Source organism: Oncorhynchus masou, chromosome 14, assembly GCF_036934945.1.
Source record: "Oncorhynchus masou masou isolate Uvic2021 chromosome 14, UVic_Omas_1.1, whole genome shotgun sequence".
Lineage (NCBI taxonomy): Eukaryota > Metazoa > Chordata > Actinopteri > Salmoniformes > Salmonidae > Oncorhynchus > Oncorhynchus masou.
Window position 1 is genome coordinate 14,107,831 of NC_088225.1, and position 17,417 is coordinate 14,125,247.

Here is a 17,417-nt window from a genome sequence, read left to right on the forward strand (position 1 = left end):
AGTGGATGTTGCTATACACATTTAGAGTAAATCAAGAAGAACTTGAGCCGTACCTCTCATCAACTGACCATTGTGAAAGTTCAGGAATAGTGTAAACTTTGCTTATTGAGCTTCGTAAACAAGGATTTTACATCACCTCTCTCATAAACTCAAAGAAATAAACCTGGGGAAGGAAAGGAACAGCCTCCCTGTCTGTTGGTTTCTTCACTTACACACGGGATGTAATACAGTACAGTTATGAAAATAAACACCTATGCAGACAAAATATAGACAAATAAACCAGAAATTATTCATAAGATGATTACATCACCTATATTTTATTTAACTAGGCAAGTCAGTTTAGAACAAATTCTTATTTACAATGACGACCTACCCCGGCCAAACCCGGACGATGCTGGGCCAATTGTGCACCGCCCTATGGGACTCCCAATCACGGCCGGTTGCGATACAGCCTGGAATTGAACCAGGGTCTGCAGTGACGCCCCTAGCACTGAGGTGCAGTGCCTTAGACCGCTGCGCCAGCACTGAGGTATAGTTCATGCTGACGTGTTTCCTCAGCGGTGCTGTACAGTACATAGGCTAAAGAGGAAACACACCCCGGACGACCCGTCAAACCGACCCCCCCCCCCCCATATACACTTGTTTATTTTCTCCCACCGCCCAGCAGCTCATGACACCACAGGATGCTCTGCCACTAGCACGTCAGCCTGATACTTTAATTGGAAATGTTATAGGCCAATGTTTTCCCACATTGACCGCCCAGGCAGCAGCAGAGTTCACATAAGTCACAATTACCCTTAGTGTGGTTGCTAACATCTAATGCACACGCTAAGTCTTAGCAACCTTTATCACCTCCCCGGAGGTGATGAGGACTCCTGACTGTGGGGACCTGGAGTGTTTAAATAGAGCGTGACTCATTCAGACCAGAGGCCATGAGAACAGGTCTGTGGATTGGGAGAGTAGCAGTTTGATTGGGCTCTGTTTGATAGCGAGATCATTTCCACTGAGGTGTTCTCCTGCCTGCTCTCGTCCTGTTCCCAGCCCTGTGAAGGCAGGATAAATGGACTGAGATATGTTGCTCATTATATATTATTATTCACAAGACATGGTGTATTATCATTGGCACCACAACTAGTTGTTGAGGGGAGGGAGCAGAGCTCTCTGGCTATTACTGATTGCACAATTATATACTTTTGCTGTTCCATAGTGTCAGGTCTTTTTTTCTTGTAGTTAAGGGTTAAGGGTTGTGATACAAATCAAATCAAATGTATTTATATAGCCCTTCGTACATCAGCTGATATCTCAAAGTGCTGTACAGAAACCCAGCCGTAAAACCCCAAACAGCAAGTAATGCAGGTGTAGAAGCACGGTGGCTAGGAAAAACTGCCTACAAAGGCCAAAACCTAGGAAGAAATCTAGAGAGGAACCAGGCTATGCTGGGTGGCCAGTCCTCTTCTGGCTGTGCTGGGTGGAGATTATAACAGAACATCGCCGAGATGTTCAAATGTTCATAAATAACCAGCATGGTCAAATAATAAAAATCACAGACAGAACAGTTGAAACTGGAGCAGCAGCACGGCCAGGTGGACTGGGGACAGCAAGGAGTCATCATGCAGGGTAGTCCTGAGGCATGGTCCTAGGGCTCAGGTCCTCCGAGAGAGAGAAAGAGAGAAAGAGAGAATTAGAGAGAGCATACTTAAATTCACTAGGGACAATTAGGAGGCCTGCGTCTTGTGACCATAGCGTACGTGTAGGTATGTACGGCAGGACCAAATCAGAGAGATAGGTAGAAGCAAGCCCATGTAATGCTTTGTAGGTTAGCAGTAAAACCTTGAAATCAGCCCTTGCCATGACAGAAAGCCAGTGTAGGGAGGCTAGCACTGGAGTAATATGATCACATTTTTTGGTTCTCATCAGGATTCTAGCAGCCGTATTTAGCACTAACTGAAGTTTATTTAGTGCTTTATCCGGCTTTATACAGAACAGTCTCTGTGGGTTCTTGTGTAGGTGATGTGCGGTTCCACTTGAGCTATTCTAAAAGGACAAGCGGGCATACCATGCAGTAGCTATGCCTTTTTAACTGATAACACGAGCAAAGGAGTACTTGGGAAAGATGGCTAACACAAACATTGTCATTGAGATCAACAATGGTTTTTGAGAGGCTTCCAATGAACTCTCAGACAACATGGATCCAACCCCAACTTCTCCATGGTTATGACATCTTGTGTGCAGTAGACTGGCATCGTTTAGGCCAATTAACAACTGGTTTTGACAGTGGCACCAATCACCACCCATCAAGCTGAATACATTAGCATTCGCGAATGTTACATTAGATTAGCTAATGTTATGCTCAGAACAGAAGAAACACGGTTTAATTCTGCCTTCGTTCTTAGAGCATGGCTTGGCCTGACATTGGGTGGCTGTTTTTGTTGAGATGCCACGTGCCCGGTCGCCAGGCAACCGCTCTGTTTTACAAGGAGTTACTCACACAAAAGCAGGGGAGGCCTGATTGCTCAGCTAATTGATCTCCGCCAGAGATCACAGAGCTGCGCTCGTAAAAAGAGAGCGCTCCCCATGACATCACTGCGTAGCGAGGCGGAGGGGAGATGCCTTCCCAGACTGCCTCTGTGTGAGAGAGAGCCCACAGGGAGAGAGGGGTAGGGTGTCCCACTGAGATGGGGAGCAGGGAGCGAACATACACACTGCTATTAAACCTGCGTTAGTAGTGGGAAATGGGAGCCCATTAGGGAGGCTTTGTTGTTGCTAAACACGGCCACAGGGGTTGGTGGTGTAAAGGAGATCCTATTAGTCCCCAGGCACACAGTGCTGCTCAACATACTTCACTTCTGACATTTTGCTGCCAGGCCAAAGGGCCTTTACAAAGGAGTTTTCTGGAACATAGAAATTACCAGGTCAAAGGGCCTTTATAAAGGAGTTTTCTGGAACATAGAAATTACCAGGTCAAATGGCCTTTATAAAGGAGTTTTCTGGAACATAGAAATTACCAGGTCAAAGGGCCTTTATAAAGGAGTTTTCTGGAACATAGAAATGACCAGGTCAAAGGGCCTTTATAAAGGAGTTTTCTGGAACATAGAAATTACCAGGTCAAAGGGCCTTTATAAATGAGTTTTCTGGAACATAGAAATTACCAGGTCAAAGGGCCTTTATAAAGGAGTTTTCTGGAACATAGAAATTACCAGGTCAAAGGGCTTTTATAAAGGAGTTTTCTGGAACATAGAAATTTGGGCCACTTGATCTAGGACACATAGGACAAGTGTTTTTCAGACTTTCAGTAAAACACAATATACAGTCATTTAGAGTGCAAGTTCTCATTATGGTACACTATCATAGTCAGGGTCTTTCATGGTGTTATAAACATTGAACATTTGTGTTATACTATACCGCAAAGTTTAGGCAGTCTGATTCTTTTCATGACCATGTAGCGGCTCCTGAAGTTTACATTTACCTTCAGTAGCAGGTCTTTAACATTCTTCGTGCTATATTCTCTTGGCAAGAGTGATAGCTTAAAGCTGGAAGGTTATCCTTGGGAGTTTTCCCTATAAGCTTACACTCTGACTTGGTTTAAGGCAAGCAGTTACTGATAAAATCAGAATTTACCTTTCTGAAGACTCAAATGGGCTAAGCGTTTTGACCCATGCATTGGCCTTTGACATAAGAGGATGCTTGGGTCCTTGGGTCGAAGGAAAAAGCATCAGAATCAAACACCATTTCATAACACAGAAATACATTTCATTAGCCTGGCTTATCTCGTCCATCTTCCATCTCAGGGCACAGCTATCTGAGCAGCTAACCGATCGCTGCAGCTGTACATAATCTATTGGTAAATAGCCCACCCATTTTCACCTACCTCATCCCCACAGTTTTTATTTATTTACTTTTCTGCTCTTTTGCACATCAGTATCTCTACCTGTACATGATCATTTATCAATCCAGTGTTAATCTGCAATATTGTAATTATTCGCCTACCTCCTCATGCCTTTTGCACACATTGTATATAGACTCCCCTTTTTTTTCTACTGTGTTATTGACTTGTTAATTGTTTACTCCATGTGTAACTCTGTGTTGTCTGTTTACACTGCTATGCTTTATCTTGGCCAGGTCGCAGTTGTAAATGAGAACTTGTTCTCAACTAGCCTACCTGGTTAAATAAAGGTGAAATAAAATAAAAAAATAAACAAAGTGCACTCTTGTGTGCTTTGGCAGGTCTTTAAAGGTTAAAGGTGAGCTGAGTGATTGATCATCATGTCTCCCTCCTTGTTGTCATGGTAACCAAGCACAAGCCATAGACCCCCAGGGATTAGACATGTTGCCACTAATTGGCCATCCTAATGACTTTAGTTTGATAACACCTCTGTAGTAAAATCAGACCACCTGGGCTCATCTGCTTCCATCATCTCTACCCTTTAAGCCAACCATGTCGAAGTGTGAAAAATAACTGTGTTGGTCAATATGCAGTATTTCCAGGAACTGACCATTAACTGTCACTGTGGCAGACCCTCTTGTCCAGTTCTTCCATGTTCTTCATGGATGAGCAATATTTCCATCAATGCCTGTGTGCATTCCTTCTAAAAGAGAGAGCTACTGAATGCAGAGTGTCAGTGGTATGGTGTGAGGGGCCACTAAGGGGGACGATGCAGATGTTGGACCTTCCAGCATAGAGAGGTCAGAGTTTCCATTCAGTTCCTATAGCCGAGGAAGGAACTGAGACAGGTGCTGCTTCCACTGCAGATGAACCCCAGCCCCAGGGTTGTTCATCACTGCATCCTGTTTAAACCTCCTCCCTCACCGCCTCCAATGTGTGTCTCAATAATAATGAATCACACATGCTAAAAGTCCTCGTTTTGAAACAGTTGTCTGTCTCAACCTGTCAGCTCTGTTCAGACGGAGTCTTTATACGCTCTTTATCTCTCGCTTGTTTATTTATTTGTTAGCATTACGCCGAGGTGACGGGTTGCTATGGAAGAACACCAGGGCCGTTGGCTGAATCAGTCCTCCCAATATGAGACGGTTCCATTTTTTTTCTTACTGTTTCTGTCTTTTCACCCCAGCTCAAGTCATCAAAAGCATTCCGGAAACTCGTAAAATGATTCATCATCTGGATAGCTCGTTTCAAAAGGCCTTTGTTGTTTTTTCTCCCTCATCAAAATAGCAGCTGCTCCAGCAATGTGCAATCGAAATATTTATTGTAGGAAAATGTTGAGTATGTCTGGGGCTTGAAGCTAAGAGCATATGGGTGACTGATCTAACGGGAGTGCCCCACAGAAGACGTTCAGGGGCGTTTGTACCATTAAAGTCACGCAGTATGTATCAACAGCCCAGATGCACAGTTGGATCTTAATTCTGTGACAAATCTCTTGGTCCACAGAAATGGAGGCAAATTACAAGTAGTGTGTCGAGACATGTCTGCTGATTTTTGCATGTTTTTGGCGCCAAAATGTATAATATATGCGTTTCTCTATTAAGCCAGATATTTGTGACAATGAATTATTAGAACTTCATAAGAGTAATGTAGGAGTGATTTTCAGTCGGTTGTGATGGCAACATATTGTATCATCCACTTAAAGCTATTGCTATAATTCTTAATGAGCCAAACAGTGACTTCCATGTCCCTCACATTGATGCCGACATGCTGTAATACCATAGGTTCTCATCCTTAATAAAACATAACCATTGATTCATTATGCTTTCATAAGTCAGGCATGCTATTAGTCACTTGTCATTTTTATTGATTAAGTTAAATAGTTACTTGACTTAACTATGACGTCATATATTACATTGCGATTTGGATTTTTCGGGGGGAATGAGTGGGAACACTGATTTCATAAGTGCTTTATGAATGTTAATGAATAACTGTGACTCATTTTCTGAAGCTTCACCCACACACCAGGCAGGTGTTATGCAAGTATCATGCAGGCATCATGTAGGCTCTGTAACATGCACTTTGAATCAAATGTCACAAGTTTATTTTACTCTAATTTCAACTAAAACTGTTTATTGGTCTAACTTCACATGATGCCAGGATTTGTTTTTTACCAGCACATTGAAACAAATGCTGTTTAACAAACTGCATAGCTCATAAAATGTCCTATAAACATGTGCAAAGTATACACCTATTCTAATTGGGAAATCACTAGGTTCCTGAGGGCATGGCCAAACAAGACTTCAATAAACCAGACTTCAATAAACAAGACTTAAATCTCTGAGTCTGTAGTCTCTCACAGTTAGACCTGATGCCCAGCCACCGCACCGGGAGGTTTACAGTAACCAATGTGGGAGTCTCTCACAGTTAGACCTGATGCCCAGCCACCGCACCGGGAGGTTTACAGTAACCAATGTGGGAGTCTCTCACAGTTAGACCTGATGCCCAGCCACCGCACCGGGAGGTTTACAGTAACCAATGTGGGAGTCTCTCACAGTTAGACCTGATGCCCAGCCACCGCACCGGGAGGTTTACAGTAACCAATGTGGGAGTCTCTCACAGTTAGACCTGATGCCCAGCCACCGCACCGGGAGGTTTACAGTAACCAATGTGGGAGTCTCTCACAGTTAGACCTGATGCCCAGCCACCGCACCGGGAGGTTTACAGTAACCAATGTGGGAGTCTCTCACAGTTAGACCTGATGCCCAGCCACCGCACCGGGAGGTTTACTGTAACCAATGTGGGAGTCTCTCACAGTTAGACCTGATGCACAGCCACCGCACCGGGAGGTTTACAGTAATCAATGTGTGAGTCTCTCACAGTTAGAGCTGATGCACAGCCAAACCCAGCGCTCAGAAATATCAACCTATTAAAATCAAGTGTTGTCATGGAAATATGGCATTCCTAGACAAAAGGAACACCTATGTGAGAATGCTGTTCATTGACTACAGCTCAGCATTCAAGACCATAGTGCCCACAAAGCTCATCAATAAGCTATGGACCCTGGGATTAAACACCTCCCTCTGCAACTGGATCCTGGACTTCCTGACAGGCCGCCCCCAGGTGGTAAAGATAGGCAACAATACGTCTGCTGCGCTGATCCTCAACACTGGGGCCCCTCAGGGGTGTGTACTTAGTCCTCTTCTGTACTCCCTGTTCACCCACGACTGCGTGGCCAAACACAACTCCAACACCATCATTAAGTTTGCTGACGACACAACAGTGGCCTGATCACCGACAACGATGAGACAGCCTATAGGGAGGAGGTCAGAGAACTGGCAGTGTGGTGACAGGACAACAACCTCTCCCTCAACGTGAGCAAGACAAAGGAGCTGATCGTGAACTACAGGAAAAGGCAGGCCGAACAGGCCCCCATTAACATCAACAGGGCTGTAGTGGAGCGGGTCGAGAGTTTCAAGTTCCTTGGTGTCCACATCACCAACAAACTATCATGGTCCAAACACACCAAGACAGTGGTGAAGAGGGCACGACAAAACCTATTCCCCCGTAGGAGACTGTGAATATTTGGCATGGGTCCCCAGATCCTCAAACAGTTCTACAGCTGCACCATCGAGAGCATCCTGACCGGTTGCATCACCGCCTGGTAAGGCAACTGCTCGGCATCTGACCGTAAGGCTCTACAGAGGGTAGTACGTACAGCCAAGTACATCAATGGGGCAAAGTTTCCTGCCATCCAGGATCTGTATAATAGGTGGTGTCAGAGGAAAGCCCAAATTAATTATCATAGACTCCAGTCACCCAAGTCAAGGTCTACACTTGTTGTTTTCGGCGCATGTGACAAATAAAGTTTGATTTGATTTGGATACCTCGGAGAGAATGTGATATATGAATCAGGTATATGAATCTGCTCAGGGCACTGATGTTGTATTTTCCTCAGATCACTGACAGGGTGAGGATGAGAGGCTTGTTTGGCTTGGCACACAGCATCCTCTCATAATATGGGCCACTATCATTATGGGCCTTCACTTACTGAGGGACTAATTGATCCCGGATAAACAATAATTCACTTCATAATTCCTTTCCTCTTCATCCTTGAACAAGCGCAGCATTCCTCTCAATACAAATCACACAACTCCTCTGTCTGCGGCCTAGGAACACAGGCAGCCGTGTACACAGAGTGTTTGGTTAACATCAGACACCTGGTGACAGGTAGGTTATGTGTGTTTGTGGCAGGGAGGTGCTGAGTCCCTGCAACAATCCAGAACCTGCTATCAATACAGGGCATGTATGGCCTTGAGATTCTCTCACAGAACACAGAATATTAATCCACCTACAGCAAACTGTGCGATGATTCATCATGTCAGCGTCTCACTATGCAGTATTACAACACTTGAAAATAAATAGATTGAAATGGTGTACCTCTACGTATGTTCTACAGTGCTTCGGATAACAACAAAAAGGCCCTACGTGTATGCTACACTGCCAGGTATTTAGCCACTGTTACGATCTCTATTATTGATGTGAAACTACAGAAATCACATTTCCTCCTGTAATTGGACAAAATGCACGTTCTTATTGAACACATATTGAAAACTAGGGATATTTTTGTTTGTTTCTTCACTTGTTGTTTTGTTGTCAGGCTTCCCAGTTGTAAACACAACAGTGTGTGTGTGATAGATGCTGTGAGGGATATTTTGGGCCAGCTGGTCTAAATATAGCTTATTGGTACTTGAGGCCTTGGCACTGAAGGACAATTAGAGGAGTGATTGGAGAGCCGGCCAGGGAAGTGTGTATGAGATAGCACAGTGCTCATTAGGAGAGGCTGGGGAAAGCCAAGGAGATAACGCTTATTAATCACATGATGCAGACATTCTCTCACACACACATAGACACCACACACAGTGGGTCACACACAGACTGAAGCAGTATTGTATACACACAGACCGCACAAAGACGTGCTGCTTGTCAAAGTAATAGGATATTTGGCCTATATTGCATGCAGAATGCATGTGCCCAGATACTTGCCCACTTACCCATTATTTTGGTTACCATGGCTAGAAGAAGAAATCTCAGTGACTTTAAAAGAGGGGTTTCAAAGGAGCATGGGGCTTTTAAAGGGTGTGTGTGTGTGTGTGTGTGTCTGTGTGTGTCTCAGTTACCAGATTTCATCCCAATTGAACACTTTTGGGCGGTTCTGGAGCGGCGCCTGAGATGCGTTTTCCACCACCGTCAACAAAACACCAAAGGATGGAATTTCTGGTGGAAGAATAATGTAGCATTCCTCCAATAGAGTTCTAGACACTAGAATATCTATCTGTTCTGGCGGCTCAATGCCCTTGACACTTTATGTTGGTGTTTCCTTTATTTGGGCATTTATCTGTAGGATGTTTTCCTCTGGTTAGACCACTAAGAGCATTCCATTCCATTTCCCATTCATAAAAAATCCCATTACATTTGTACTCACACGTCCACCCAAAGTGGAGATAACATCTGGGATAAGAAGGTGGTAAAGAGCAATGGGGAGAGAGAGGGAAGGGGGATAGAGAAGGAGGGAGGGAGCACGCTTCAAAGCTCCGGGGATCTGGTGTTCTCTGAGTGTGCTGATCGGCCCTGGGGTTTGAGGTGTGATAAGCCCATGACAGCTGCCAAACACCTCGGTTTGTGTGTGACTGTGTGTGTTTAAGCCCCAATTTAGAGGAAGCGGCTCTGAATCCCACCCACCTGGCAACCCTGACCCCCAATGGCAGGTGTGAGTTGGTTGGTACGTGATTGGGAGCGCTGATGAACGTGTAGCATATGTGCCCTTATCGCTCAGATCTTGTGGCTATAACCTTAAGGCAGGGTGCACTGATGGAGAGATTATCCACAAATAACAAACCATGCGGGCTTCTCCTCCTCCAGCCCTATGACAGCAGTACGTGCCTGGATGAGACTAAAACAAAAAAAGCTGAAATGCAAGCCCAAAAAATGGAAGTTCTTTCACAGTGCTTTGGAAGAGAATATCACTAGAGCAGAGGTGGAAAGTCCACCCTGGCTCTAACACACAGAGAGAACTGATAAACTGATGAATGAATCACCCGATTTAATTGGGAAGTTATCCCTCATATTGTTATGACAATAAAACAACTAGGAGAGTTAGTGAAGGCTGCGAGATCTGTGGGAAAGGAAATCTCTCTCCTAACATCAGTATGGGTCAGAGGTCAAATCTATAAGCAGGTGGAGGGGAAAGGAGAGCGTGGAGTCGGACTACACCATTTACTCTTAGAAACTGGATCGCTCACAGCCTGGCCAATCCATCTGTTTTCATAACTCATTGTCTCCAAATGACATGTCTGACCAGAGGACTTTGACCCACTGATGTCATTAAAGTAACAGTAACTTTCTCAGGGTCTCCATACACTACAGTTCACTGGCTGTTATTTGGTTCCCCTCCACTAGCTTTTTGGAAATTGGAAAGTAACGTGGTCAACACCCTACCGTGATATACTGTACATGTGAATGAAATTGCTAAATTCATCAGTTTTCACTACCAGCTTATGAAACACTGGCTAAACTACAAGGTTGCATGGTGGGAGTTTTTTCGTGTTGAGTGTTGAGGTTCAGGAGGCCAAAGTCTTCATTAAGTGGAGGCCAAAGGTGGCCAAAGTCTTCATTACTCAACACCTGTGTAAAAAGCATGCGAACGCACTGACCTCTGTGTTATTCTCCCCCTCGCCTCTCTTTCTCTCCTCCTCTCTCCATCTTTCTGCAGCCTGCCACTGTAACCTGCACGCCCGGCGCTGTCGTTTCAACATGGAGCTGTACAAGCTGTCTGGGCGGAGGAGTGGCGGAGTCTGTCTCAACTGCCGCCACAACACGGCCGGACGCCACTGCCACTACTGCAAGGAGGGCTTCTTCCGGGACATGTCCAAGGCCATCTCCCACAGGAGGGCCTGCAAAGGTAGAGTACCTGGGCTGGGTGTCTACTGGGTGGGCTACTCAAAATGGCTGCATGACACCCAAACCTCACACGAGTTGATATTCTGCTTCAGTTTTGGACTTTCTTGACGTACCTGTATGTTGTTTGAAAACAAGTTGAATTGTTCTGCCATCATATCTACAAATTCAACAAATTATCAGCACGAAACAAGTCTTCCAACAATCTTTTGATAACTTTATTGCGTATATTACTTTCCACTACTTCACTACTATTTACTATAATGTGAGACAGGTGAAAGATAGTTGTAAAGACAAAAGCTCCCACCTTGCCAGTGTGAGTGTTACTGACCTGTGTGACTCTGGTATTTGGAGTCTAGTGGGATTTCCATGACAACACAAGCAAAACAATGTGTGAGCTGATCCGCTGTATAGTTGAGTGGAAACAGATCTCGCTATCATCCCCCCCCCCCCCACACACACACACACACAGGTGTGAGCACATAAGCCAGGTTTGAGTCCATGCTGTTCAGGATTAGTGTGTGAGGAGAGAAAAGCTTCACTCCCTCTGTCTCCCTGCACCGTGGGGAGAGAAGCCAGGCTCTGAGGCACTGAGCAAACAAGCCCCTGTCACTCACACACACTTACTTGCGCACACACACGTGTCCACACACACATGCACACACACACACGTGCACGCACACACAGACAGACATGCAATCACACGAACGCCAGCACAAGCTGAGGCAGGTTTGAGTGAGTGGATTAATAAAAAGCATATTTTGCGCATTTACCTCAAATGCTTTAACTTCTACCTCTGTTTCTTGTCCATGTCTTAAGTTATCTCTCTCAAATAGAGGTTACAGGTTACGGTAATAACAGCATTTCTGTGGACAAAGCCTTTGAAACAATGTAGTTGAAGTACCTTTATCACTAAAGCAGGGGAGGATCCCAACACTCGGTCCCTAGTGACCACATTTTTATTAGACTTTATTTGCTTAACTTGGAGAGCTATAATGAATCGCCCTACATTTCTGTGAATTGTAACTGGGGCTGTGGAGAACTCAGAGGATTTCTCTGGGAAACAAGACGAGTGGCTAACAATAAAAGTGAGGTCTGCCATGGAATTCAGGAGTGCAGGAGTTGATTCAAACAGTCTCTTTGAACAAGCCAACCATTTCACCTCAGCATCAAATCCACCAACATCCCACATTACCCTGAACTGGATGACTTCTAGTCTTTCAAAATACTTATAATACAACAATATCCTACACTCTTAGGAAAAAAAAGTTAATTGGCTGTCCCAATAGGTGAACCCTTTTTGGTTACAGGTAGAACCCTCTGTGGAAAGGGCTCTACCTGGAACCAAAAGGGTTCTACCTGGAACCAAAAAGCGTTCTTCAAAGGGTTCTCCTATGGGGACAGCTGAAAAGCCGTTTCATGTTCTAGATACAGTAGCACCTTTTTTTCTAAGAGTTTTTTTCCCTCCTGCACTCCTGAATATCCTCCTTGTATGAAAGACAAGAATATTGTTTCAAGTCGTTTGTTTTCCGGTCCGATTACAACATCTCAATGTGCTGTATTACACTGGGACCCAGCTTGCGCTTCAGTGACAAGTGAGTGACTCTGTGCAGACCCGCATATTGTGGTCTCCAACCACAGCCGTGGCTGCATTCCTATTGGCTCAGAGCGGGTTCTCAGAGTACCTATTCTCCAGTGCCCTTCAGCCTGGTCCACCACTAATTAGTCACAGGAACTGCAACATATTACATTTCCTACTGCAGACCACAAGGGACCTTCACTCTTAACTCATACTGACTATTCCAAGTCTCACGGAGTGAATGTATCAACACAGTCCACCATCATATATAAAAGTCAGCCACTTACTCAGACTGTTTTGGGGTCGTTTCACAGTGGTGGCTGTCAGAGTTCACACCGAATTGGAGTTCAGGGCAAATGTAGTTCATGTTGTGCTGTTGTTCTTAACACATTTCATGGATCTTTTGCACTTCTCGAAAGTGACTAATGGTTGGGAGCATCATTGTTTCAGTGCACGCTGCCAGTCCAAACATTTTTACGTCTATATTTGGGATACAGTCAGGGGCGGGCAGAGGATGAAGCTATGGGCAGGTTAGTGTTACAGAGGTTCTCTCCTTCCCTAATGAGCTAACCACATACAACAACCTGTCTTAGGCTTTCTAGAGGGCTGTATCAGTAACCTGAAGGCTTCCAGCTCTGTCCCAACATTTACTCTGTTCCATACTCTGGGATCAAACCCAAACAGCCTGATTGCTGTGCTCTCCTCAGGTGACAAACTCAGCGCTTTGTGACATCAGTTAGGGCCCATGGTATTTATTGTTCAACTCAGCCAGCCATCTCGCTCTGCTGTTTTTGGACAGGAAACACAATGCTGTGCCAACACAGCCAGGAGGAAGTCTGCTTTCATTCTCCAACCTGAACTCCCAAAATGGAGGATCACCACTCTCTGAAAGGTGGAGGTCACAGAATAGACCCCTCCGCCATAAAGGCCGAAACACCAGCGTTGTGGAATGCCTCATGTTTTATTCCCCAGATTAATGACTTTATCCCTCATCAAGCGCAGTGTAAACACGGGTCTCGGAGCGCGGCCCCCGGTGGCCCCCAGCTCTAACGGTTTGTTTTATTCCCAGTCCTCTCATCCACTCATCTGTATAAGCCTTTCACCAGGCCCAGGGAGCCCACAGCAGTGGAGCAGCCACATGGACCACTGAATTACACTCCCCCTCAACCACTCAGCAACTCTTTACCTCCACACCGCAGGGAGCTACACACACGCACTGGGAAATAAATGAACGTTTCCAGTGAGTTCCCAGTGTAGCACTCCGAACATTAAGAGCACAATGCAGTGGTGTGAGCTCAGAGGACTAGATGGTGGCGGACGGATTGAGTGGAGACGCAGTGGTGCATCTCTATTGTGATTTGTGGTTAGTGGCATCTCTAGAAGTAATATAAAGAAATACAAAAACAACAGTTATTTTAATGTGGCTTTCAAATACAATCCCTTAAAACCCCTTAAGAAATTGACACACATCTTTAGAATACACATGGATGTTACCCACATGCCATCGGAAGGGACAAGAGGGACCTCATGTTTTTTTTTGGTTGGTTACACCCTGCATTAAAAAGTCATTTGGAAATGCTTTAGAAGATAATGCCCATGAAATCAACAGAAAGCAAGAGCAAGCCGACAGTTTCAGTCCATATACCGTACAGTTTAGAATCCTGTCTCTAAATTAATGGGACTATTTACTGTATTCCTGAGGTAAGAACCACAATAACATTCTGGCTGGGAAAGATGGAGGACTTGATTAGAAACATGACTTTTCATTCATTTTTTTTTTTTTTTTGCCAGATTATTGTCCGCTGATTTTATTATACCTCAATAAAATGTGTCAAACAAACAAACTTGACAAAATGTACTTATATTGCAAATTGAGTAGAAAGAGGACAGAAAAGTTGTAGTTTTTTTATTTAACACATGACTTCCAATATTGATGAAACCCGTTGAATCCAAGCTAATAACACCCAACTCCAGCCTTTGTTGGTTGGACCACTTAAAGCTATTTTCAAATGACTCTTCAGCTACATAAAACTCATACAACTCTAATGGAGAGAGCTGGGCTTCCACTTCAAACACAGGCTTTATGGTAAACGTTTGGCAGAGCACATGCACAAAACTAAATTCTCACATTTAATGTGCGATCTTCCCGACTAACAACTTAAACAGACGGCTTTGAAGTGTGTTCCACTCTCCCATTAATGGGGAACATTATTCAGGATATATTTGCGAGGAGCTCTTTGCCAAAAAGCTTTAGATTGTAAACTCAATCTGAGAGGAGCACAGGCTCTGCTCTGCCCACTGTGGATCACAACCCTCCACAGAGAAAGCACAAAGACTGGTCACACACGGCTTAAACACACACACACACACACACACACACACACACACACACACACACACACACACACACACACACACACACGCTCACACACACACACGGCTCACACACACACACGCACACGCACACACACACACACACACACACACACACACACACACACACACACACACACACACACACACACACTCTGGTGCAGTCTCAAAGTGCTAACAGACCAGGCAGAGGAACTGTGCAGTGAATTCTAAATGTGATATTATTTGATAATGTAATATACTGTTCCTCAATACTCATGCCTGATGGCAAGGCCTACAATCGTTAAGGAAAAAGGGAGTAATTGTAACTTGTTTGAGGTCCCAGTCCCCATCTGTGGTGGCCTGTGAGTCACTTTAAGCTTGTTCAAAGCTTACTTTGAAGTTCAGAGAGTCAACATTGGAGGAACGAGAGGCAGAGTGAATTGAAAAGGATGCCTTATGCCTAATTGGTTTTAAACCAATACTAGTGAAGACCTAACAGATTTCATCTACATTTTGTTGATGTCATCTCATCTCTGTTTTCTCCTGCTCTTTCCTCCTGACAGCGTGTGATTGTCATCCAGTTGGCGCAGCCGGCAAGACCTGCAACCAAACCACCGGCCAGTGTCCCTGCAAGGACGGCGTGACCGGCATCACCTGCAACCGCTGTGCCAAGGGCTACCAGCAGAGCCGCTCTCCTATCGCCCCCTGCATAAGTATGACTTGCCTCAGTACTAAGAGAAATGTCCTCAGACAGACCACACAAGTCAGCCCGACCATAGCCCAGCTAGTAACAACACTGGCCCCATCAATGGGAGTAGTCGCTGACAAGTACTCTATCGCACCAAAACCCCATGCTTGTTATGCAGGAATTCATGGCCTGGTTATTTCCCCCTGTTCCTTTATTTCTTTGGATGGATATTTTACAGTTAGACCAGAGCTTAAGTAAACAGGGCATAATGTCTAAGCTAACATGGCCTTGTGAGTCGCAGCACCGTTAACAGCCCATCTCCCTGTAAATCCACCCAGCCAGTCCAGGGTAATGATGATATGTTTATTGGCAGTATCAGCAGCCCACAGATTCCAGCGTCTCGGCGATAAACGACACCTCATACACGAGATGGGCTAATGGGTGGCTAGCACCGCCAACACAGCTGGCATGACCAGATAAGATACCTCGGATGGCTGGGACACATAGACATTTACAATTGGCCACCATTTATACAGTTTCAATTGGTGACATTTCCGATAAAGTTGTATTTGGAAATTCAACAAAGCCATTGTGGAAAAGGAATCAGTGTGCTTGGCCAGGATCCACAGCGATAAAATCAATCTGTGAACCCACTGGAATAGGATTTCCTTCATTTCGTCGGGAAAGTAACAAATGTTGTGTAAAAAGATGGAGGAAATGGGGGTCTTGAAAATTGAGCTAAAAATATTTGGTTTCTCGTATATTTTCGAGCTAATATGTTTTAGGTTTAATAGCTTAATATTACATTTTTGTAATATCAAACTTCCTGACAACTTCAATTTTAACAAGGCCAGGGGCCCTGGCTCTTCGTACCTTATAATACAGCATGTCACGAATACAAGAGAGTGAAACTCAAATGGGAAACTGGCTATTCATGTGTATTCCAAGTACAATCTCTGTCCTAATCATCAATCAATAACATGACAACCTATTAAGGAATACCTGAGAGTATATCACCAATGCACTGAGGTTCATTTACGCCCCAAGGAAGGCGAGCAGGAAATTGAACTAAGACGTTCTAACAACTTTGCTCTTTTTTGCACATATGAAGCTGTCAAACTGAGTAGTGATGTGAAATGTCATTATGTTTGTGCATTGCTTTCTCTGTTACAGAGATTCCAGTTGCATCACCCACCTCCACCTATACCAGCTCTGAAGAGCCCTTTGGTGAGTTTGTGACACTGCTGAGCCATGTGGTATCCACAGGGTATGGCAATTATTAAAGCATAGCATAACAAATGTACTGTATTTTAGTACGAGCACAATTCATATCATTCCACAGTTTCTATTTTTTATGTTTTTCTATTTCTACATTATTTGGGTTCAAGGCCACCTTCATAAGTGTAGTATTTTAAGGGCCACCTTCATAATTGTAGTATTTTAAGGGCCACCTTCATAATTGTAGTATTTTAAGGGCCACCTTCATAATTGTAGTATTTTAAGGGTCACCTTCATAATTGTAGTATTTTAAGGACCACCTTCATAATTGTAGTATTTTAAGGGCCACCTTCATAATTGTAGTATTTTAAGGGTCACCTTCATAATTGTAGTATTTTAAGGGTCACCTTCATAATTGTAGTATTTTAAGGGCCACCTTCATAATTGTAGTATTTTAAGGGTCACCTTCATAATTGTAGTATTTTAAGGGCCACCGTCATAATTGTAATATTTTTAATGGTCACCTTCATAATTGTAGTATTTTAAGGGTCACCTTCATAATTATAGTATTTTAAGGGCCACCTTCATAATTGTAGTATTTTAAGGACCACCTTCAACATTGTAGTATTTTAAGGTTCACCTTCCATAATTGCAGTATTTAAGTGGATGTCTCTGTGTCAGTAGATGTTAAATCCAGGTTTTTGGTTAGCTCTCTCCCCCCAGCCTCCCATTAAGTATTC

General features: G+C 44.2%; 1 protein-coding gene across 2 annotated transcripts in view; it reads left to right on the forward strand.

Moving 5' to 3' along the window:
• Window positions 1-17,417, forward strand: part of LOC135554329 (netrin-1-like) — a 44,496-nt gene that overhangs the window by 14,620 nt on the left and 12,459 nt on the right. For both annotated transcript variants that reach the window (XM_064986576.1, XM_064986577.1), the window contains exons 3-5: window positions 10,653-10,841; window positions 15,335-15,484; window positions 16,633-16,686. In XM_064986576.1, coding sequence (XP_064842648.1) covers window positions 10,653-10,841; window positions 15,335-15,484; window positions 16,633-16,686 — 393 coding nt within the window. The remainder of the gene's footprint in view (window positions 1-10,652; window positions 10,842-15,334; window positions 15,485-16,632; window positions 16,687-17,417) is intronic.